Here is a 23,930-nt window from a genome sequence, read left to right as displayed (position 1 = left end):
TCTTTATTTTGCTCCTAATTAAATTTGATCTTATTGTACTTTCATAACTGCTCTTATCTGTATTATGATATTCTGTAATATGATATTTTATAATGTGATATTTTGTAACAACAATTGTAAGTCGCCCTGGATAAGGGCGTCTGCATTAAATAAATAATAAATAATAATAATAATAATATATTATAATTATATATTATTATTATATATATATGTTTATCTTGTTAAGGTTAAAAAAATTTTTTTCTCTATGTTTCCTGAACAAAAATGTTGACTTTTCTTATACGTACGTAACGTAGTCTACTGGGAAATTGTAACATTATTATTTTTTATGATATAAAATTGATTCACTAAACATAGACTTGATACCAAGTAATGACAATTGTTGTTATATAAGGCTATTCTTTGTAAATTACCTCCATATATAAATGAATACTTTATAGTCGCTTTTTGTAACTACAGTATTAGATTGCATACATTTTTTAATTTCACGGTTCCTAAAGTGTGTACAGAGGCTGCTAAAAGATCATTTGCCTGTTTTGCTCCTTGGTCTTGGAATGATTTACAATCTAAACTTAAGTTGCAGTCCCAAATAACTTTAGTACAATTCAACAGTAATTTGCACGATTATCTACTTGAGAGTTGTGCATGTTTTAAAGTTGTTGAGTAGAATTGTTACCTTTTACTATCATACTAAATTCAGCTTCTTATTATATAACATTTCCATATAATTCAAACACAACTTTGTTTTGGAAAAAAAAAAAAATAGGATTGAATAGATTTTTTAAATTTAAAAAAAAACAAAACAACATATTTCCTTAATTTCTTAAATCAAGAAAACGTGAATGCAATAGGCTTACTTCTGATTTGCCTTTCCAACTCAAATGTAAACACCTATAGTGTGTTTCCTAGCAACGCGCTAATCTACTGTACTAGCACTAAAAGAAGCGCACTCACACTCAAGTTTTTAATGGGTGCGTTAAGTAAGTGAGCCGCTCAGAGTGGCTCAGTAAAAGAATCAATTTAACAGCTTGCTCAGTTCCGCTCCTGCTGAGCTGCTCAGAGTGCTCCTGAGCATTTTTCATCAGTGATCAGAGTAAGTGCACAGAGATGGCCACCTGCAGGAAACAAGTGGAGGTGACAGACAGAATTGACTAATTAACTTTGTATGTCACCAACGATATATTGGTTTGACTTAATCAAGGCAACCAGCTAACCCATAGAGGGCAAGGCTACAGTCCAACGTTGAAATATGATGGGAAGGTAAGCTGGAAAGCATTTATATTATGGTTTGAAACTATGGCAAACAACCATGGATTAAATGAATGGGAGAAGGTATCACATCTATTTGACTGCATAACTGACTAGGCACTTAAAAATCTGTAATCTGACATAACACGGATAAGCCACAATTATGCATTGCTTCTGTCTGCATTGGCCATGGAGGCTGGGGGAGGCACAGCTCCCCCTACTGCCAGGCAGACCCAACTTGAAGGTCCAGAGAGCTATAGCTACCCTGGCAACCCATCATGGATGCCCAATCTGATTGCCATGATCAGAACCTCAACCACACATTCCCCCCGTGCACCTCTGCCTCCCTCACGCCCTTGTTGGTCCTACGGACAATTTGGGCACATCCAGCATCGATGCTCTTTTGCTCCAGCTAAACCCCTCTTCCCCCAGGGCCAAAGCTTATACCCTGTCACCGCACAGGCACCCCAGTATAACCCAGGCCGCAGCCTGCACCGAGTTGCACTACCCCCACAAGCTCTTAGCTCTGGCCTCGGCTTACAATATGCCACCCGGCCATGACAGTCCAGGAGGGCGGGGCATCACTCTCCTGACAAGCAGCCAGTGGCTGGCCTGCCCGGACAGCAGTCATTGTGGGACCCATGTGGACAGGGGACTTCTGTCACATGCTAGTCAAGATAGAGGGGGCCCCCTGCACCGCATTTATCGACACCGATTCTACTGTGACCCTAGTCTGCCCAGATGTTGAATAATTGAATAATTGATTAGCAATCAAGTCTCGGTACAGCTGCATAAAAGCAGCATGTTTTCACTCACTTGGGGTTGTGTGTTCGTGAGTGGTGAACAGGAGGAGTTAGAAGGGGATTTAAAAATATAACAAATGCTACTCGTACGAGAGGACTCGCACGATACTTGTTTGGTTTGCCCACGTCTGTCTTGTGTGTGTCTGTTTGTTTGGCCAACGTGTCTTTTTGTTTGTGTTGGTTTTGTTTACATCTTTTATTTGCTGTTTATCATTTAATAAATATACTAAGCGCCACAGCTCAGTTTTCACCTGCCAGTCCTTGTTTTGGAGTCTGTGTTCTTCTGGGTCTGACGTCACCACTACAGTCATCCTGGTCACATACAGTTACAGTATCTCCAGGCCATTTTAATAAAACATTCATCTTTTTTAAAACTACAGTACTAGTTCTTAACACAGTAGGTCTACTAGTGACATTTTATCATCTTTTCCCATCTGTATGAAACATACATGGTTACTTTAGAGGAACAGTTTATACTTACAAAATAAAAAAAAAATAAAACACTCATTTAGTTTCAAATCACCCAGACAACAATTCCATAAAAACAATTTTTTTTTTTTTTTTTTTTTTACTGTACTGTCATTTGAACTTTACTGTTTGTGCCACGACTGTGTAAGCCTGTTGAATTTCTTTCCCATTGAACAATGTCATCTTTTTATTTCACAAAGCAATTTAAACTTAACAGCATTATTTTTTAAGCAGTTAAAAAAAAAAAACTTTGAACATGTTCAGGCAAACAAAAACAAAAAGTAAAAAAATAACTATTTTGCTGTTTACAAAACTGATGCTTTAGCTTAAGTCAGCCTTCCTTTGTGCAAAACTTGCACATATACAAACAAACCTCTTACTGTTCTTTTTTTTTAACATTTACTGTGGCTTATAAAAGTCACTTATTTTAGAAGGCATCAAGCCTTATTTCAGGTTAAAAAAAATCAGTCCTTTCCATCAAGGTAAGCCATTTGTTTTTATCCATTAGAATGTCTCTAATTGTCCTTCGATTAACACTATATGCCTCACTTAGGCGAGAAAACATTTGCAATGTCTTCCTGACTTGCTTTCTTATTTTCAGATGCATACATGCAGATTTTTTTTCTTTGCCTGGAATTACCCATATAAGTAATAAAACTTCGAGCATGTCTTGATCTTAGTAGGAGCACATGCTTCACTATATATTTGGACGAACCTTCGTGCTCCTCCCACCTCTGGGTATCGCGTTGCATAATCTACCACTGCTAATATATGCGTATACCCCAAGTCAGAAGGTAGCAAAGGGCCCACCATGTCCACTGCAATGCGGTAGCAAAGGGCCCACCATGTCCACTGCAATGCGTTCAAAGGGGGTGGAAATAATCAGCAAAAGGAACCAAAGGGGCGGGGCGCACTCAACCCAGCACTACTCGCTGGCAGTCTGGGCATGTGGCTACATATCTCGACACATCAGTATGAAGACCAACCCAATAGAATCGAGCCAATATTCCCTACCTTGTCTTCTCAGCTCCGAGGTGCCCTGCAAAAGGAATATCATACACAAGCCTTATGACCTCTGTCCGACAAGATGGGTGAACCAATAATTGTGTTACAGGCTGTTCTCTGCCCGTGGCTAGATTTATTTTATACAGTAATTGCCCCTTGATACTGAAATGTGGATATACTAGTGCCCCAGTGCCCTCAACATTCTTACCTTCAATAGACCGGACCTGACCCCAAGCGTGCACTAATGACGAGTCATTGTGTTGGCCCCACACTATGTCTGCACTTGAGTACCACATGTCCGGTATATTGAGAGGGGCCAGAGTAGCATCTGACCTGGTTGGCCCAGTAACCTCACCCTCTCTGTCACATTGCGTTCCAACTCCCTTTGACTGTCATTTGGAAAATTGGGGAAAACATTTCAGCATGAAAAGGAAACACATCATCAATTTGTTCCCTTTTTTTCTGCCACGTTTTCTCATGTACGTGTGAGACTGCCATTATTTGCATCAATTCTTTGAATTTTGGCCAGCCTTGGCCCAGAATAACTAGGTTTGGCAACCTTTCCGCCACTCTTACTACGAGGTGGCGTTTTATCATTCCTACTGATAAGTATACTTTTAGGGTGAGGTATTCCGCCGTGTCTCCATGGATACAGGAGATGGCCACCTCACCTCCTGGATGCCACAACACGCTGCCCAGGAGAGCTGTCCTAATTAAGGATTGCTCACAACCTGTGTCCACTAATGCGCAGGTTTTCACATTACCTAAAACCACATCAATCATACAAGGCCCTTCCCGACCATTTTCCCTACGCTTACCTATTTCAGGTGCCCAATTACACATGGCCACATCGCACTCCATGGCAGCGGGGCATGACCTGGCCATATGTCCCAGTTGATTGCACCTAAAACAAATCAGGGAGACAGAGGGAACAGGGGTTAAGAATCTGTCCTGCTGCTGGTATGGCAATGGGGCAGGGGCAACACCTCTACCCCAGCTGGGGAACAACCTTGGTCTCCATGGGGGGGAGGCAAGGGGGCCCATTGGTCTCGGAGGTTTGGGTCCCAGGACTGATGGTGGTGGTGGTGTTGGAGGAGAAAGAGGTAGGGGTTAGCTGCTCTGAATGGCTTGGGCCGACAGTATCCCGATCCAGGCAGAAGCTAGGGAGTCTTCGAAGTCTTCCGCCAGCTTCACGGCCTCCTCCAGGGTGTCGGGGTTGTGGCGCCGTATCCAAGCCTGGGTATCTGCGCCGACCACATGGCAGAACTGCTCCACCACTATTGCTTCCCACATCTGTACCACGGTCTTATTTTCTGGGGTCAGCCAGTGCACCATGTGGTCACACAACCTCTCTGTGACCACCTTGATACTTTGGTACTCCCTAAACTGTGCCCGATGGGTTTCTGCCATTATGTTTATGTGGCGGAGGGTCTGTTTGACCAGGTCATACGTAGTTGGCGGTGTTGAGGTCATTCATCGCCTGGTACGCTGCCTGAGCTTCCCCAATCAGGCAGGGTCCAAGCTGGCTTGCCCAGAACTCCCTCGGCCAAGCTGCAGTGGAAGCAAGCCGTTCGAATGCCACCAAGTATGCCTCTGGGTCATCCTCTGCCGACATTTTCATCGCCGGAGCTGTCGGTGCAGACTATGGAAATTGCCAGCCCTACCTGCTCAATGAGCGCAGTGTAACTCTCCTCCCTGCTTCTCTCCACCATGTCCAGTCTATTTTCCAGTGCCTCCAGCAGCTCCGCCAGTGCATTGCGATCCATCACACTCTAACACCACGTGTGGCAAAGTGGCTGGTAATTGTGAACAGGTTTAGAGGTGATGCAGTGCAGGAGTAATCACAGCGAATTGTAATCCGGTTTGGGAAGTGGTTTTATTTATAATCCGGGTCTGGCGACCAAATAATAAAACCAAATAATAATAGATGAAAACAGGGTCACAGTCCCAAACAATAATCACAGATGTATCTGCCCCACAATAATATGGCACACGGTCACCAGTCCTGGGTGCATGTGGTCATGCTCATGGTGGGTGATAAACAATGTTATTTCGTGACTATTGGTGAAGTGATGATCCGGCTTGTGCTGGCCCAAGGCGACAGCTCTAGATATGTATTAGCTGTCTGGTGGTTCTATAAACACAGGCAGTTACTAACAGACAATACAAACAAACACAAAACTCACTAATATTTTTTCACATTCTCTTTTTTATTTCTCCGGCAGTCACTACTGCAGCTCTCTCAGTCCTTCCAGGTTAAAGCACAAACACAAGCGAAGGAAAAGATTACTGATTCTCCAGCCCCTTTATGCTGTTACGCATGACCCCTTGGAAAATGATTGCAGCTGCTTTTATTACTTGCAGCTGCTACCTCGTTTACCCTCCTTTCCTGCAACGGAGTCACGCCTTCATCCAGGCTGACCGACTTCCCGACCCTGGAAATGAATTGTCAGGCCAGCCTGTTTCAGGACTTTCCTTTTCACTATTTTGTGCCCTTACAGGTCGGGAGGGAGATTTCCAACCAGAACTCATTATATTTCCGTCACAGTATGCATGTACAGTGTTCCAGCATCTAGTTGAATAGACGCACATTAAGTATTGTGACGATATCAACAACATAGCTTCAGTTCAGTTACTTGTAAACACAAAATACAAGTTTGATACTTATTCTGTTGGTACAATGTTTAAAACAAAGTCTTCTTAACATGGTTGTCCTCTCTGTACAAGTACGTTGTGCAGCAGCGCAGTGCAGTATCTCCATGAAGTCTGTAGGCAAAAGCTTTCGTCGTTCCGGAGAGAGCCCATCTTCTCCGGGACAGCTTTGAAAATTACATCATTGCATCTTTGTTGAAGAACTGCAGAGTCTGATTAGTTGAGACCGATGAGATGCTTTAAAGAAAGAGCAAATCCAGACAGCGAATCCAGAGAGAAAGAAAATCCTTGTTTTGAGTTTAAATAACACAATGTATAGGCGTTCCCTTGTACTGTAAACAAGCCCTTGTCGGTCATTCCATTGGTTCACAGTATTTGATAGACAGGTGTGTAAAATATTCACCTTTTTTGTTATCAAAGGATTTCACATTTATCATTTAAACCTCCTATTCAATATAAAGTTATATATATATATATATATATATATATATATATATATATATATATATATATATATATATATATATATATATATATAGTTACATACATTCATTACAGAAGCATATAAATTTTAGCTTCATTCTCTGTACACAATTATGATTACAAGCATATAAAACACATCATAATACAATCAATATATCAATCAACAATATTCAAAATAGTTATTAGTTAATAGTTATAGTTATTAAACCCTTCAGGTTTATTGGGAAACTTACTTAAAATAACTATTAAACCTGTGTATAGAAGTTATGCAATTAAAAATTATTCTTAAAGCATTTTAACTAACTTTTAACACAATAATGGTACAACTGCACAATTTGTGGCCTGTGCCTTGGTCTAATCAACAAGCTTTGAAGTAGATCTGGTTAAAAATGTTCTAAAACAACCCAATCACCACAGCGTGTAACACAGACAAGTGTTGAATTAAATATCTGGGAAATGCTCATATTAAAAATAATTTAACCATGAATTTCCTTGCCAACCTAATCAGAGACGGTGACAGGATGACGCTAATCGGTGATGTCAGGCCAGAAAAAACAAAAGCAGAAACAAAGGCAAAAGAAGAGCTGCGTGTTGTTTAAAGACAAAAAATAAATAAAATATTTGAACGCTGCTCACAGAGCATAAAAATAAAAGGTTTAAACAAAACAAATCACAAACACAAAACACTAAAGGTCCGGCTGGGCAGTAGCCTTCACGGATCCTCTGTATTATTTTTAAATTTCTCACTCTCTTTCCGCCTTTCAAACACCCCACCCGAAGTGCAGAGAGCTGCAGGTTTTTATACAGGTGACCATCTCCCGATTAACAACAAATTAAATCATTTAATTAACTCAGGAGATGACCCCCTTCTGCACAAGGTTTTTTTTTTTTATTTATTAATTATTCCTAGCAGAGGACAAGCTGCTACCTTTCCTCTGCCAGAACACACTCAAACAAACAACAAAACAACAAAACACTGCTGCATTTCGCCGTCATATATCAATAAACACAAATAAGTAATAATACAAACACAAAATAAAGCGGAGCGGGAGACCCCATTCTAAAAATAAATACACAATACATTTAAATAGCAGGGCTTTCCTACCGCCCTGCTACAGAGAAATTAGGGCCCATTCATACTGAAGATTACACTATATTTAACAGTTTTTAACAGTTTTATTTTCCAAAAGAAAATGCACTTGGTTGTAAAGAATTAACCTCTAAAATAGTACAGTTTCACAGAGATGTGTCTTGGCATGGTGTCCACCTTGATCTCAAGGGCTTTCCACAAGTTTCCCATCATTCCAATATCCCCCCTGGGACCCAAAGATCTGGACAATGGTGCACAGAAGCATTGACCCCCATCTATTTCAAAGCATGCCACTGGGGAGGAAAACAATACTTGTTGATTTTCATTAAATCTTTTCCTGGCACATAGTGCTGACTGGTCAAGTACTGAATCCAGATTAATCAATGTTGGAGTTTCTAAGATTGAGAAAGTCATCTGTTCTGTTGAGTAGCAAAATATACCACCGGACTAGTGCAAAAAGCTTGTACTGTATGAGCTATGACTGGGGTCCCAATTTTATCACATTTTCCTTAAAGCAATTTTGTTTCAGGAAAAGTGAATAATTTCGTTTACTTTTTGTGGATTTTTTTGTTTTATTTATTTTTTTACTACCAAATGCATGAAAATATATGTTAGTTAAATCTATGCAACACATTCTGCATTATCGAAACAACTGTATCAATAAATGTAAAGTACTTACTGTACAGCACATATTCATTAACTAAGAGCAGGACAGGGGAAAAAAATAAGGTATGGTCCTTAACAGTTCTCTATACACCTAGATCCATAAGTACATATGCCATAAATGCATCTGAAAATACAGTGATAACTTTTGAATATTAAAATGGACATCAATAACTACTGATCATTTAAAAAAATAGAACAATGTGTAACATGCTGTTTTGAAATGGAACTATATAGAAGACAGTTGAATTTAGCACCGAGAGAACAAGAGACAGAGACGAAAGAGACAGCTGGACAGGATGTCTGAGAGAGAGCTGGTCAGGGAGACAGGCATAGAGATGGAAAGGGAGACAGATAGAGAGCTGGGCACTGGCAGGGAGACAGAGATAAAGGTGGAAAGGGAGTCACAGAGAGAGAGCTGGACAGGGAGCCTGAAAGTACTATGAGTACCGCCACATGTTTTTTCCATTTCAAGCACTGGTCGTGTCCACCCCCCAGTATGGGAAAATGCTGTGGTAACAAGGGTCAAGCCTTGATGGTCTGAATGACCTTTTCTCATTCTCAGAATTTTCTTATGTTCTAATTCTTATGTTTATTTATTTATTTTGTTATATATACTTCTTCTATTTCAGCAAGTTTTGTAGGCTTTAGGCTGTGTCTCAACTGAGAATGAACTGGAGCCCTGGGGCACTTTCACAGCCTCAGCTCGATATCTTCACATTTCCCTGGCAGCATCCTCTATATCCAGGGAAGGAAGCCAAAAGTGAGTCGTTTCTGTCCAGTAAGTTAACACAGTTCAGTTTCAAAACCTTGCAGCAGGCTGACATAACTTAGGAGAAGAGTTAGCAATGCCAGATGGTATCTAATGCATTGTTGTAGACATTAGCTACACATTGATTGTGGGGCTGGCTTTTTAGAATTCTGCTTCAGATTGCGTGACAGTTGTCAGCATTATAGTGGATTTCACTCTGAACAGATTTGGCTTTAAGTATTTCCACTGTATCTTAACTGCATTCTCAGAATGGCTCTAGTTATGATATTACATCCAATATTACAACAGCAAGAGAACATTCAAAGAGGAGATTAAATGTTTAAGAGATACAAATGGCAAAATCGTAGAGGAAGAAAAAAAAATAGCAAATATGTTAAATGATTACTTTTCACAAGTTTTTACAAAGGAAGATACTGACAACATGCCCCACATGTCATCCAGTTCCTATCCAGTTTTAAATAACTTTAGCATAACTGAGGCAGAAGTGTTAAAGGGACTAGGAGCTTTTAAAATAAACAAATCCCCTGGGCTGGATGAGATCCTCCCAGTAGTACTCAAAGAAATGAAAGAAGTAATTTACAAACCGCTAACCAAGATCATGCAGCAGTCTCTTGACACAGGGGTGGTACCGACAGACTGGAAAATTGCAAACGTAATACCGATCCACAAAAAGGGAAACAAAACTGAACCAGGTAACTACAGACCAGTAAGCCTGACTTCTATTATATGCAAACTTATGGAAACTATAATAAGATCCAAAATGGAAAATTACCTATATGGTAACAGGGTACTGGGAGACAGTCAACATGGTTTTAGGAAAGGGAGATCGTGCCTAACTAACTTGCTTGATTTTTTTGAGGATGCAACATCGATAATGGATAATTGCAAATCATATGACATGGTTTATTTAGATTTCCAGAAAGCTTTTGACAAAGTCCCGCACAAAAGATTAATTCTCAAACTGAACGCAGTTGGGATTCAAGGAAACGCATGTACATGGATTAGGGAGTGGTTAACATGTAGAAAACAGAAAGTACTGATTAGAGGAAAAACCTCAGAATGGAGTGTGGTAACCAGCGGTGTACCACAGGGATCAGTATTAGGTCCTCTGCTATTCCTAATCTACATTAATGATTTAGATTCTGGTATAGTAAGCAAACTTGTTAAATTTGCAGACGACACAAAAGTAGGAGGAGTGGCAAACACTGTTGCAGCAGCAAAGGTCATTCAAAATGATCTAGACAAGATTCAGAACTGGGCAGACACATGGCAAATGACATTTAATAGAGAAAAGTGTAAGGTACTGCACGCAGGAAATAAAAATGTACATTATAAATATCATATGGGAGATATTGAAATTGGAGAAGGAATCTATGAAAAAGACCTAGGAGTTTTTGTTGACTCAGAAATGTCTTCATCTAGGCAATGTGGGGAAGCTATAAAAAAGGCTAACAAGATGCTCGGATACATTGTGAAAAGTGTTGAATTTAAATCAAGGGAAGTAATGTTAAAACTGTACAATGCACTAGTAAGACCTCATCTTGAATATTGTGTGCAGTTCTGGTCACCTCGCTATAAAAAAGATATTGCTGCTCTAGAAAGAGTGCAAAGAAGAGCAACCAGAATTATTCCGGGCTTAAAAGGCATGTCATATGCAGACAGGCTAAAAGAATTGAATCTGTTCAGTCTTGAACAAAGAAGACTACGTGGCGACCTAATTCAAGCATTCAAAATTCTAAAAGGTATTGACAATGTCGACCCAAGGGACTTTTTCAGCCTGAAAAAAGAAACAAGGACCAGGGGTCACAAATGGAGTTTAGAAAAAGGGGCATTCAGAACAGAAAATAGGAGACACTTTTTTACACAGAGAATTGTGAGGGTCTGGAATCAACTCCCCAGTAATGTTGTTGAAGCTGACACCCTGGGATCCTTCAAGAAGCTGCTTGATGAGATTTTGGGATCAATAAGCTACTAACAACCAAACGAGCAAGATGGGCCGAATGGCCTCCTCTCGTTTGTAAACTTTCTTATGTTCTTATGTTCTTAATTGAGAAGCTGGCTAGAAGCTGTGATAGATCCAAAGTAAAATTTTAATTTACTTATAATAAATTACTTATCTATACCAAAACACATTATTGTTCATCTTTATCTAGGAGTGCTGGTAAACATACTAATGAGCATCACTGTATTTACTTATTTTGTCAAATTCAAACTATGTTTCCATGTGTATGTTGTCCCCATAAAATTTGTCCTTAAAGGAGGGGGGAAAGTTTAAAAAATCACAAATATAAAGAATCAAAAAGTGATAGCACTGTTAATTTCTTCTTGCTTCCTTTACTATCTATTGCCAGCACTATCTGAGAGATAAAGATCAGACACATTTTCTATAATAGACTTAACATCCACGTTTGGTTTTAAACCACAGCTTTCTGATAAAGCCGCCTTTAAGGCAGGAGAATGAATATATGGTGAGTGGATTCCATGGTACCAAAACAAATGTAGCGTGTCTGGCATGAAAAACTAAAAAACGGGAAAATCTAAAAAATTAAGACACAGACATCATACTGCATAGAAATTCTAAGCAGCAAGTGAGTGTAGGTCTAATCTGTACTAAAGTTACAGAAATAAATTTACATCACTGTATTCTGATGGTTGATTCCAGATCTGTGCAGACATACATAGGTACATAGTAACGCTCAGATTTAATCTATATAAAGTATATACAAGATGCATAGCTTGTAAAACTGATTTAAATATTGCTGATTGAATTAAATTTGGACAGGTTTTAGTACTTTATATGAATTTATATATGGATCCATCTCTTTTCTTTAGGTTTTACTGACCCCTAGTGGAAATTCAGCGTGTTTGTCCCTTTTTTGATATTTACTATTAGCACTATTATTATGATATTCACTGGTCTTCTTTTAAAGATCTTTAGATTTTTATACTTCACTTTGGAATAGGAAGATATTTCAAAGACAATGACTTAGATGAAAAGTTTCTGTTGCTTTCTGATACTGTATCTAATCACTTCAACGGTCTAGCTTTGGTCATATGGCAAGCAAATAATCATTTAGATAGAAATTGCATTTTAAGATAACTTGCAATATTTAGAGATATCTGTAAATCATTTTCTGATATCTTTTAAAACGAAACTTGAGATATCTGTAAATAAACCATTCTGAAGATATCTTAATTTAATTTTGAGATATCTAAAAAATTAAAGAGATATACCAGTAGTCTCTGGCTAAGAGAACACCACTCAGGAACAAAGCAAAGAGTTCTCTAATTTCCAACTTTTTGTAGAAAGAGAAACAGTGGCGCATTTCAACGTTGTTAACATGCCATGAGGTGCACTCGAGAAAATCTGAATATAAAACGAGGAAATATTAAATGACAGTGGTTCTGGAAAGATAGAGAAAACCAGTCTGTGTGCCTCAAGACTCTCTCTCGATGACAAAACACATTTGAAAAGACTGAATAAACCATTTGAATTTAAGTTTGATAATGATTAATTATCAGGTTACAAAACCGTAGTGTATCAGTTGTGATTGAATCACTAGCGGTGCCAAAAAAGATGTTCTTTTAAGCAAAGTTTCTGTTCCTAGGTGGAGCATTTACAATGGGGAAAATCTGCTTCACTACAAGGGTGTTCTCTTAGCTGAAGTGTTCTCTTAGGAGGTGTTCCTATACGCAGAGACTAATGCATGTACTTACATCTTTAAGTAACGTTGTGCTAGCATGATACCACAAATGTCATTTAGATATATCTCTAAATAACTTCCTGTTCATTTAAAAATATTTGTAAATCATTTATGACTTCCTATTCATTTAGAGATACCTATAAATCATTTTAAGATACTGTATCTCAAAATGATTTATTGTTCATTTAGATATGTCTATCATTTTAAGATATTTTGAAATGAACAGGAAGTCTTTTCAAGATATCTCTAAATTACTTCCTGTGAAAATGCTCTATGTTTTAAACAGACTTTCTGTCCATTTAGCGGTATCTTTAAACAGGAAGTTATTTTGATGCATCTTAATTCATTTCAGATATCTTTAAATAGAGAGAGGAAGTAATTTCAAAAGATCAAATTTAATTTTAAAGTGATTTAAAGATATCTGAAAAGGAATTTTAGACATCTCATTAAAATCTCCATTGAAACATATCTGGAAATCATTTTCAGATCTCTCTAAATGTATTTTAGATATCTTAAAATGATCTAGAGTTATCTTTAAATATTTGAAGATATCTTCAAATATTTTGACATATCTGGAAGTGAATTAAAGAGATCTTAAATCAAGTACTTAGAGATATCTATAAATGAATGCAAGAGCTCTAAATGATCATTTGTCTTGCCATAGTAGTTAGACTATGTTACCACAAAGGTTAATGTTTGGTGTTGTAATTGAAATATTTGCATATTGTATGTATACAATCAGCACTCTGATATACGACACTCAGATAAAGTGGCTTTTTTGCCATCCTTGTATATATATATATATATATATATATATATATATATATATATATATATATATATATATATATATATATATATATACATACATTAATGCATTTACCACAGGTTTATTGTATCATGCATCTTGTAAAGCTCTTTGTGCTTGTAGTCTACTATGAAAGGCATTATATAAAATACAGATTGATCGATTGATCTTAGTTGCTGATTTTTATTTTTATTCAACATATTTCCTTCAAACGGTATCAGACAGTTAACAGCTCTATCATACTTTTTCTTCAGTTAACTTAAATAAAATAGCCCTCCATAAATTATGTTTATCTTAGCTATAAATCTAAAGCATGTATGTATTATTGATATAAGATACCAGAGTCATAGTTTTCATTGGGGTGCAATGCTTCTTTTGTATCTTCTCCGTTCAAATTATGTTCCACATTTAGGTTATTTTCTAGCAGCAGTTCTAGAATGAAGTGCAGTCTAAGCTATATTCTCTGTTAAAATGAAGACCAGGTTAAATTCTTAAAATACATTAATAGACAATATATTTAATGATATATCTGATGATTTGTATCTCCTATCAGGTTTAAAGAAAATATATTTTACATGAATGTACAACTGTACCTATCCCATACAAAGCACTTACCAGCATAGGCATAGTAGCTTCATCCTGGGCTAAATGGGCAATTCCAGGCAAGAGGTACTCTGGAAAGAGATTTATATCATTACAGGGGACCTCTCTGACAGCTCTGAGCTTTATAGCAAAGCTGCCGATAGGCCTCTGCACGAGCTGACGTGTAAGCCCGCCCCCCTGGGAGCTTACTATATACAGCGCGAGGAGACTCTCTTCTTCTTTTGCTCTTCAGGCTGTGAAGGCTTCTGGAGCGACCTCACGGTTTGATGGTTATTTTCTCTTTCAGGGAACCAGGGTTGCATCCTCAACCTATCATTCCCTTTCAAGTCGAAAATAACCATCAAGGTATGGGAACAGTGTACCTAAGCTGTCGCGAGGGAGGATTCTTGGCAGTAGGACAGACTTACGTCATAACGCTACTGCATAGGCAATACATCTACGCATATGCGGAGCTGCGCCTCCGCTTCTATGCTCGCAATGACACCTGTCCTAAGGTGGAATAGTCAACAACATATTGGCATCCTGAGGTGCCATAGAGTGGAGCAGAGGAATCTAGTACGTTTAACCGGTAAAACCTCATAAAAGTATGTGGTGTAGCCCAACTGGCTGCCGCGCAAATGTCAGACAACGACACCCCTCTAAAGAGGGCCCAGGATGTCACCATACCCCTAGTGGAATGCGCCTTCAACTGCCCTGGAGGTGGAAGGCCTGTAGATTCATAAGCTAATTAACAGCATCTCCCTCTATACTTAAAATGGTGAGACTTTGGGATTTTAAGGGGGGAGGTGGCCTTTGAGGCCATGTGTGCTTTGCACGGGTGGGGGGGGGGGGGGGGGGGATTATTTTCTGTTAATTCTGTCATATGTTGAGTGTTGTCAAACAAACAAAGTGGAGAACTCTATCCTCTGCCTCCTTTATTAGGAGAGAAATAATTGTGATCATAAATAACAGAAGTAAAATATCTGCTCACCGTGTTTTGTTTAGTGTTAGTCCGTTTTGTTTGTCTTTATTTTGGTGAATGTGCCGTGTCCTATTTTTGTTTGTTTGCAACTTATTTTCAGTGTCTGTTCATTCATTAAATGCTGAGCGAGACAATTCGCCCAGCTTCACCAAACTCCACCTCTCTGTCGTTTTATTTCCTGCTTCTGGTCTGACGTCACCCACTCCGGCCGTCTTTGTAACAGAGCCCCAAAGCCAATGCGACATGTGGAACGTTTTTGTCAGTCTTGTACAGTAAAATGTAATGTAGTAGACCTAAATAACGGCACCATTTAAATATACATAAAAAATGAATAAACCATATTTTACAAAAATACACTAAAGAGACTCTCAAACAATGTTATAAATGTTAGTCTTCACAAATCCCTTTTCAGTGACTATTTACCATACTTAATACCTACTTCAGAAGGAAATCCCTTTTTCTACAAATCAGGGCAGCATTTAAACAAAACTCAGAATAACTGATTATTTGGCTGCATTTATTGCACAGTCCAAAGATAGGATATTTAACACATTTCATCACCTTTAATAATAATAATAATAATAATAATAATAATAATAATAATAATAATAATAATAAATAATAATAATAATAGTTTAATAGTAGAAAGTGGCTGAAAAAATTATCGTAGTATCTATTAATCATGGCACACTAATGATCCAATCAGAAACTGTAATAGAAACAAATATATAGAACAAATAGCATGCCATATTAAAGGGGAAGAAATTATGTATTTTGAAAAAAAAATTGATTTTATAAAGTAACCATTTAATAAATAGAGATACTGAAATATGTAATGTTTTCATATAGTAAGGGTCTGCTATGCAATTGGACATTGGAAGATAGCATAGAGATAGAGACAGAGCTAGAATGAAAGTGGAAATCAAGAGAAGATGCAGTTTCTTGGTTAGAAAATGGACTAGATTTGCAGCAGAAATCAGCAATAAAATAGAATCTCAATTTGATATTATTAAATTGCTGCGGTGTAATTGTGACACAGCCGGCTGAGTGGTGACGTCAGAACCAGGAAATGAACAACACAGACCAAATGGGTGAGATGGTAAATGTGCTTTCGCCAGTTTATTGCAAATAAAAAGGCTGAACAAAACAAACACACAAAACAAACACACAAAACAACCGCGCCTTGGCCAAACAAACAGACAAACTCCATCCGTTCTCCACTCCCAAACACACAACCCCGAGTGAGTGCTTCGTGCATTTATATATACAATTGTGCTGGGATTCAATTACCAATTAATTATTCACTTGAATCCCAGCAGGGGAACTAATCTGTGCACTCCAGTGCTCACATATCAGTACACTTTTAATTTGCATGTGAAGTGATTTTGTCACCCCCGTGTCTAAATACAATTATACGCTTGTGCTCAGAACCCTCATTATATCCCGTGAACCACTACATCTACAAATAACTAACATCATGAAACACAAAAATAGCTGAGGGGCTGCCACTTTGCCACAGTAATGTAATAACTGTACTTGTTGTGTAGAAATAAAATTACAAAGACAATAAGATCATTCCACTCTGAATATCACCATGAGTCTCTGCATTCACTTTCAATGTGATATTAGATCAAACATTGCCAAAGTGAAAATAAAAACCAGAGCGCTTCCCTGAAGTTATTCACAATATTTCCATACTGTCCCAGTTTAAGTAATTAAAAATCTGGTCACCTTAAGTAAATAAGCCAATGTTGATGCCTTGCATTTAAAAATAATATGCAGTAGACAATATGCCATTAAGAATGTATGTCTGTGCTGTTCAGTAATGATCAGAGGATTTCCTTTATTGTTGACCAGCTCCATTTGGAATTTCAGTCATGAACAAAAGTCTACTGATGGTGCTCTACAATGGGGGGGTGGTGGTATGTCATCTTCCTGAATGACTACAAATACATTGCTGCTCTAAATCAACAGATGTGATTGAATACCAGCATCAGCACTTTTTGCAAAACATGTCTACATCAAATAAGGTGGCACTGTGATACCTTCAAATAGTGTGTGTCATTGTAGCAATGGCAGAGAACACTAAACTTTTTTGTGAGTGACCAAACATACCGTTCAGAGAGCACAATTGGAGGTACTCATCGCGAGATGTTTAACGTACTCTGTGGGAACATCTGGAGGAGTGCAAAAACATACCTCAGATTTCAGTGGTATAGGGCTACAGTGCATAGCAAGAGCCAATGTGAAGCAAACTTACAAAGGCTATCTACAAGACTACTGGTGAGAAAGGTTACTATCAGCATACAATGCTGACATACTGTAACATCTCTTAGACTAGATCAGCAGTTACCAAACTATATTGAGGACCACCTTTGTGTTATAATATATCTTTTAAAAGGTTTATTTCTAGCTTTAAAAATATGTAATCATCTTATCAAATGCATGTTTACAACAAAATGACAAGTTGATATGATAATCATTCATATCTTCCAATCATCGTTCAGTATGAATTCTAAGGTAAGAAACAGTACAGGAGACAGAAAGTGGCACTCGCCAAAACATTTGTCTACTTGACTTTGATTCTTATATTATGTAAATCACCAGTTATTTACATTATTGTTGGATTTATGTGTTTCTTTCATAACCTGTGGGAAAATGCAGTGATAAGTAACTTTCTTATTTACAGTGCCTTTGACCACTGATATCCTTAGGTGACTTCTGCTTTAATATGTAGTTAAGTGTGCAGAACAATAATTTGAAAGACAATCATGACATGCCATGTTAAAAGAGGTATAATATGCCAGCTCAAACTTCACTTTGTAAATTAGCTTTTTACTTCATGTTGTGGAAATATTCAGATTTATTTATTTATTTATTGTCTTCAGTATTCCAGAAGCAAATTATGAACTTTGGGTACCCCTTATTTTCAAAAACACCATTTGGAAAAATGTCAGTTCACATAGATTGAAGATATAATTTATATTATACAGTAGCAATGGAAATAAGCCTATTCGTTCATTATGGTTGTCATGATTTACATATTCCTGTGAACTGAAGAAGCCTGTGTAAAATCTGTGGAAAACCCAAACAAATCACATACATTTTAATGGGCATGTTAACATACTCCTAATCGTTTCACAAAAATGTCACATGATGTAGATAATGCAAGTCATACAGTAAATATACATTATTTTAAAACTTTTAGTAATGTTACATTATGGTGATGTGCAACACCCCTTCCTATGAGACCAAAAAACAAAACAAAAAACACAAAACGTCGTTTTAATCACACTTAAGCGCAAAGCAGTAGGTCCATTCCACTGACAGTCAATACATAACCCAGAGACATAACTGTGTTGCAATTAGCGGTGCAGATGACCCTGCTGTTAATGCTGTTTGTACGCATTAAAAAAATGAAATACTAAATACAAACGCATACAAATTTTGCAGCTCAACTTGTCTGCCACCCCTTAAACTACAACTACATCTCCCATAATACTAGTTACCACGAAACAACTACATCTCCCAGAATACTAGTTCCCAGGAAACTGTACACAAGAAAAATCAATTCAACAAGTATTATCCAGTCTCTGGCTAAGTAAGAATTACAAAAATTCAAAGCACAGGTTGAAACATTTTGTAACTTATTAATGCATTGACTTATTTTATTTATAAGTATGAATTTATATTGAAGATTTAACATGTTCATCGAGTTTAATAATTTGATGTTAAAATATTAGTAACGTAAATTGCGTGATTAATTTGCACAGTCAGTGTGATACCTCGAAAAAAAAAACGCACAGAGCCGATAAAGGACTTTGTGGAACACACGAGTGGTTGTATATAATAGTTCAAATTAATTAACATTGCAGTTAAAATGAAAGGCTCTTTTTTAATGCCTAACGCAATTACCATTAAAGACTGTACAGTATTTATCGAGATTACCTATGACTTCAAGGTAAAGTTGTATCCATGAAAATAAATTTGACTCTTTGTGTTAAAATTAGAGGGTAAATTAATCCTACACCGAAAACCTAACCTGGAGCGTTCGCTGGTTGCAACTGTTTTTTGTAAAAAACCACCTGAGCTAGAACGCCTTTGCGTCAGTGCGTAGCAACACCTCCTATGAGATTCTGCGTGTTGACCTCATGAGCCGTCACTTGGAACTGTGGAGCTCTCGGAAGATGCTGAATATAAGAAAATTAGTGGTGAGTTTTTGTTTTGGAGAAGTTTTTTGGGGGGTTATTTATTTATTTATTTATTTTTTTAAATGTTGTTTTATATGGGTTATTTTTATCAGCTTAAACGTAAATTAGTATGTTCTGCAGCCGCGCAGCGATTGCTCGTTATTGTAGTGTTCTTCATGTTTGTTTATTTTTTCCGTCAGCATTGCAATGGTAATATTGTTTACACTGCAGGCCTCCTGTTAGGTGCTGTTACTGGGGAACTTGCTGTGTATTTTTTTTTTCCTATGAAGAGAGAACAAACAATATGGGAACACGATCTTAAATGGCACTTCAATTATTTAGAAGGAGCTGTGTGGTGTGTCTGCTTAGTTAGTATTGCACGCAAGGTCCTGATGCTGTGCAAGTACGTAGTACATATCCTTCTACTTTTCAGGGTTGGGAAGCCAGTCACATTTAATTGAATATTTTAAAAACCGAATGTGTAATTTTAAGGCTATAATTTGTCGGTTTTTATTTTCCAAATCTCTACGTTTAAATGTTAGTATTTGTTAAGCTGTCTGCATCCTAATAAAGAGAAAACTAGTAATTAGACTGGGTTTAAGTTTTTTTTTGTCGTTGTTGCTACAAATCAAGGACATTTTAAATGATGGATTTGCTATCGGTGTACACTGCATACTGGGTTTTCTGCTGAAAATAAAATCTGTCGGGACAAGAGCGAAAATAACAAAAGCACAACGGTACACTAGGCGACTGAAAGAATGAAATGCAACTAGGACCAGCGATTAGCAATTTGTCACGTTTTGTTTGAAATAAAAATTAAGCAAAACAGAATCAGGCTAGATATGAAGATAAAAACAAGCTACATTGTTTTGTAATTAACAGCTTTTATTGAGTTTAATTAAGAAACAGAATCGGCTCACTATGGGTCGATTGCAGCGTACCAGTGACTTAGACCGCATTCAGCGCATTAAAAAGCGGTTTAGCTAATCCTGCAGATCTGTACTAAATTAGTCCTGATTGCAGCGTACCAAACAGCAGGTGGTTTACCGAGTCTGAACAAGTTAGCCAGACAATGAGGGCTAACCCATAATAAGCCTCTGCAAGTGCTGGTGGAAATGCACAATTGAAGGCGTAAAGACACCTTGTACATCGTCATTACAAACATTTTATTAAAAACATTTAGGATATTGAAAGCACCAGCAAAAAAGTCAGAAATATGAAAAAAGAAAATAGTTTAAAGAGAGAGAGAGGCAGGCCCATTAATGTTTCGGGCAAACACATTTAAAATTCATATTCATAATCGGTATCAATAGACCATATTGTACCTGTCTTTGTGCACATTCCACACTAGCGGATCATACTTGATTTTAACTTGCTGGTACCGTATTGCTGCATTGACACTGAACATTAATTTCTGAATTTGTTGTTTATATAATACTAATTGTCATATTTTAAGTTGGTTAAATTGAATACATCAAACATGCATTTTTTTTATTATTATTTAAATATAGGAGTATCTTCTTGTGTGGCACTATTACAGTTTTTGCAACATTTTTATGAATAAAACAAAACCACTCTCCTCAGTCTACCTAGAAAATGTATAATTGCTTAATATTGTGTATCAAAAATACAAGGTATTGATATAACATGCATACTGAAGTTGTAAATTATGTAATTTAAAATACTGTGTATAGGGGCTATGCAGGTCTACAGTACCTTGCACTGAGCATGAAGCACTTCATGCGACTCTGCATCGGTGAGCGACCCTTACTGAACAAAATGCTTTAAAAGGCTTTAATAATTTTTAGATGCCATTTCAGAGAATAATGAAACTGTCTTTGTTTCAAAATCTGCTGTATAAATGTAGGACAAGCAAGCGTACTAAGGTAGTCTTATACTTCATAGTACTAAGTTAGTCCACCTGAACTGCACTCATTTTAGTACAAGCAAGTGGACGAAACCTGCTTAATCCACTAGTTGGACACATCAAGTGGACTACCTTTGGTATGCTTCAGTCGACCCAATAAGTTTAAGGGACGTGATGTGAAAAAAAGTAAAATCTGAAGACTTCAAGTCCTACGTGTAATTTATGTGATTTTTTTTTTTCTACAATATGGAATATTGCATACAATTACAAAATCAACATAAGTCTTTAGCGATATAAAAGCTTTCCCCCCTAGTCGGATGCCCACCTCCTGGTTTGAAACAACCGCAAGGCCCCACACTTCTGTTATTGAAATGTCAATACCCAAGGTAACTGACTCAAGTTTTGACCAAAGGCACCATTTAAAAAAATAAACAATATACACCACCCACTCAATATATCACGGGTGTAGTGGTCCAATATAAATCTGCTATATATCGAGGGCCGCGGTAGACCCATTGAAAAAAATAGGCTAACAAATACTGTACAACCACTCCCTTGTTTTATCGGGTCCAGTATAAATCTTCTCTAGGCAATCTGCTTTTTCTCATGTTTCGTATAAAAATCAACACACTGTTTTAATTCATACAGCAGAGGGTAATTGCTTCTCATCAACTTCAGTCTAAATTAATTTACCTTTAAGAATCTTTCTCTCCTTTCTCAGATGCACAAACCCGCTGTATTAAAATAATCCTTTCCCAACAACAACGTAGGAGGGTTGTTGTTAGGGAGCTGACGTCGCTGCCTTATGACTTTTGCTAGCGCATTGCTGCCACACATGAACACCTTGTTGGCTAAAATAAAACCCGCTCCAGCTGTTTATTTTGCTTTGTGTTATTGTGCAATGCGTGTGCATATGATAACAGTACAATATTAATGCTTTGTTTTTAATTTTTGTAGTTGTTGTGATGTGCAGTACGAAATAAAACTGCCTATGCATATTGCAGCTAAGGCGTGCGCAGTTTGACAGTAAAAATTGGGAGCCAACTCCAGGACCATGATATATCTGAATCAGCAGTATAGGGGTGAAGATGTTTTAATCCTTTAAACCTTTTGTGTACTCTTCAAAAAGTATCATTGGTAAGGCTTTTAAGCCTAGCATACACAAGGAAACATGTTTCTTCTCATTGTCAGGGAAACATTGTCAGGAAACTTTTTCAAGCAGCATGTGGTCATTCCTGCCGCACACTTGAAAATCGATGAAAGCCTTATTGAGCGGTGCTGCACTTATAATTGCATTAAAACTTGATAGGTGCTGCGGCTGGTTCTAAAGAAAGACAGGTTTTATTAACCAAACATAAACAAACAGCACTGGACTCATCAGCCCCTGCCTAAAGTTTTTCAAAACTGTCACTTAATCGCCTTAAAATCCTTGTTTACATCGTTGTTTCTGTTAAATAGTTATAAACACGAATCATTGCAAGTTCTTTGAGAAGTACTTACATAAATATTAATGAATGCTCCTGTCATGTGGCTAACACCAGTAGTACCATCTTTGTTTGCTATGCTAATTCTTTTGAATGTTTCAGTTAAATGTGTGACAGCACGAATGAAATGATTGAATGAAAATCATTAAGTATAACTTAAACATTGCGTCTGGAAACGTGTTTCTGGTGTATGCTGGACTTCAGTAGTGCATTTCTTGGGAGTCCGTTCATGTCACCTTTTAAACTATTACTGGTCTATTCATTGTTTAAAGTCCCACTGAAAGTAAAACAACTGCTCCCTCCATCCTCCTACTTGATTGGGTTGGGACAATTGTCAAGAGAAACCTGTTTTATTATCAGAGTGCTCAAGTATTTGTTGTGCTGTGGGCTGTAAAGCTTTCAGGTTGGTGCCAGGAATTTGAAATTGCTATAGTGGCAATGCTGTAGAAAGGTGAATTTCATAAATCTCCCAGGCGTATCCTTTTTAAAGATGTCCTGACAACAATGAAGTGGCAGCAGCAGTTCACTTACAAATGTTGCAACGTCATTTCATACACTCTCAGTGTTAAAAAGGATTGATGATGTGAATTCAACACCATTGTTTGTGGAATGACCTGTTCTATGAACAGTACCTTTTAAAGGTCAGAATTCCAAATCTAGTTTTTACAGTACCAGCATGTGACAAAGTACATACTTATTAATGCTGATGTCCTTTTGTAGTTAAAAAAGTTTAAAACAAGCATTGCCATGTTAAATGTCACAGTGGAAAAAAACAAACTACAAAAGCTTAAGTGTGTATTATAGCACGTTTATGGCACGATTTAGCCTACTTATTGTTTGCACAACTATTGAACAGTTTTGTTAGGTTACACAGCAACAAGGACTCCCTGTACTAATTGCTTCCGCTCGATAATTTGGATTAAAATAAATACACATGCAGTTTTACATTTTATAAACCTAGCCCACAGAGAAACTGGTTAATTTGGGTTGTGGAGGTTTTGTTTTTCGCAGAAATGAAATCCTGAATTATGTATACATGTGTGTACATTTCCATAGTGCATGTCATGTTCAGCAATTTAAACGTACTGCCCTGTTTTACCTTTTTAAATGTTCAGCTCTTTGCACCTCA

General features: G+C 37.5%; 1 protein-coding gene across 2 annotated transcripts in view; it reads left to right on the top strand.

The window, feature by feature from the left end:
• Positions 1-19,151: 19,151 nt before the first annotated feature.
• The window catches only part of atp2c1 (ATPase secretory pathway Ca2+ transporting 1), an 82,282-nt gene continuing 77,503 nt past the window's right edge, over positions 19,152-23,930 (top strand). The window contains exon 1 of one of the 2 annotated variants that reach the window (XM_041248093.1): positions 19,152-19,471. In XM_041248093.1, coding sequence (XP_041104027.1) covers positions 19,412-19,471 — 60 coding nt within the window. In that variant the 5' untranslated portion in view covers positions 19,152-19,411. The remainder of the gene's footprint in view (positions 19,472-23,930) is intronic. The other variant, XM_041248094.1, reaches the window with a different exon arrangement.

Source organism: Polyodon spathula, chromosome 4, assembly GCF_017654505.1.
Source record: "Polyodon spathula isolate WHYD16114869_AA chromosome 4, ASM1765450v1, whole genome shotgun sequence".
Lineage (NCBI taxonomy): Eukaryota > Metazoa > Chordata > Actinopteri > Acipenseriformes > Polyodontidae > Polyodon > Polyodon spathula.
This window is presented reverse-complemented; position numbering and strand designations above follow the sequence as displayed.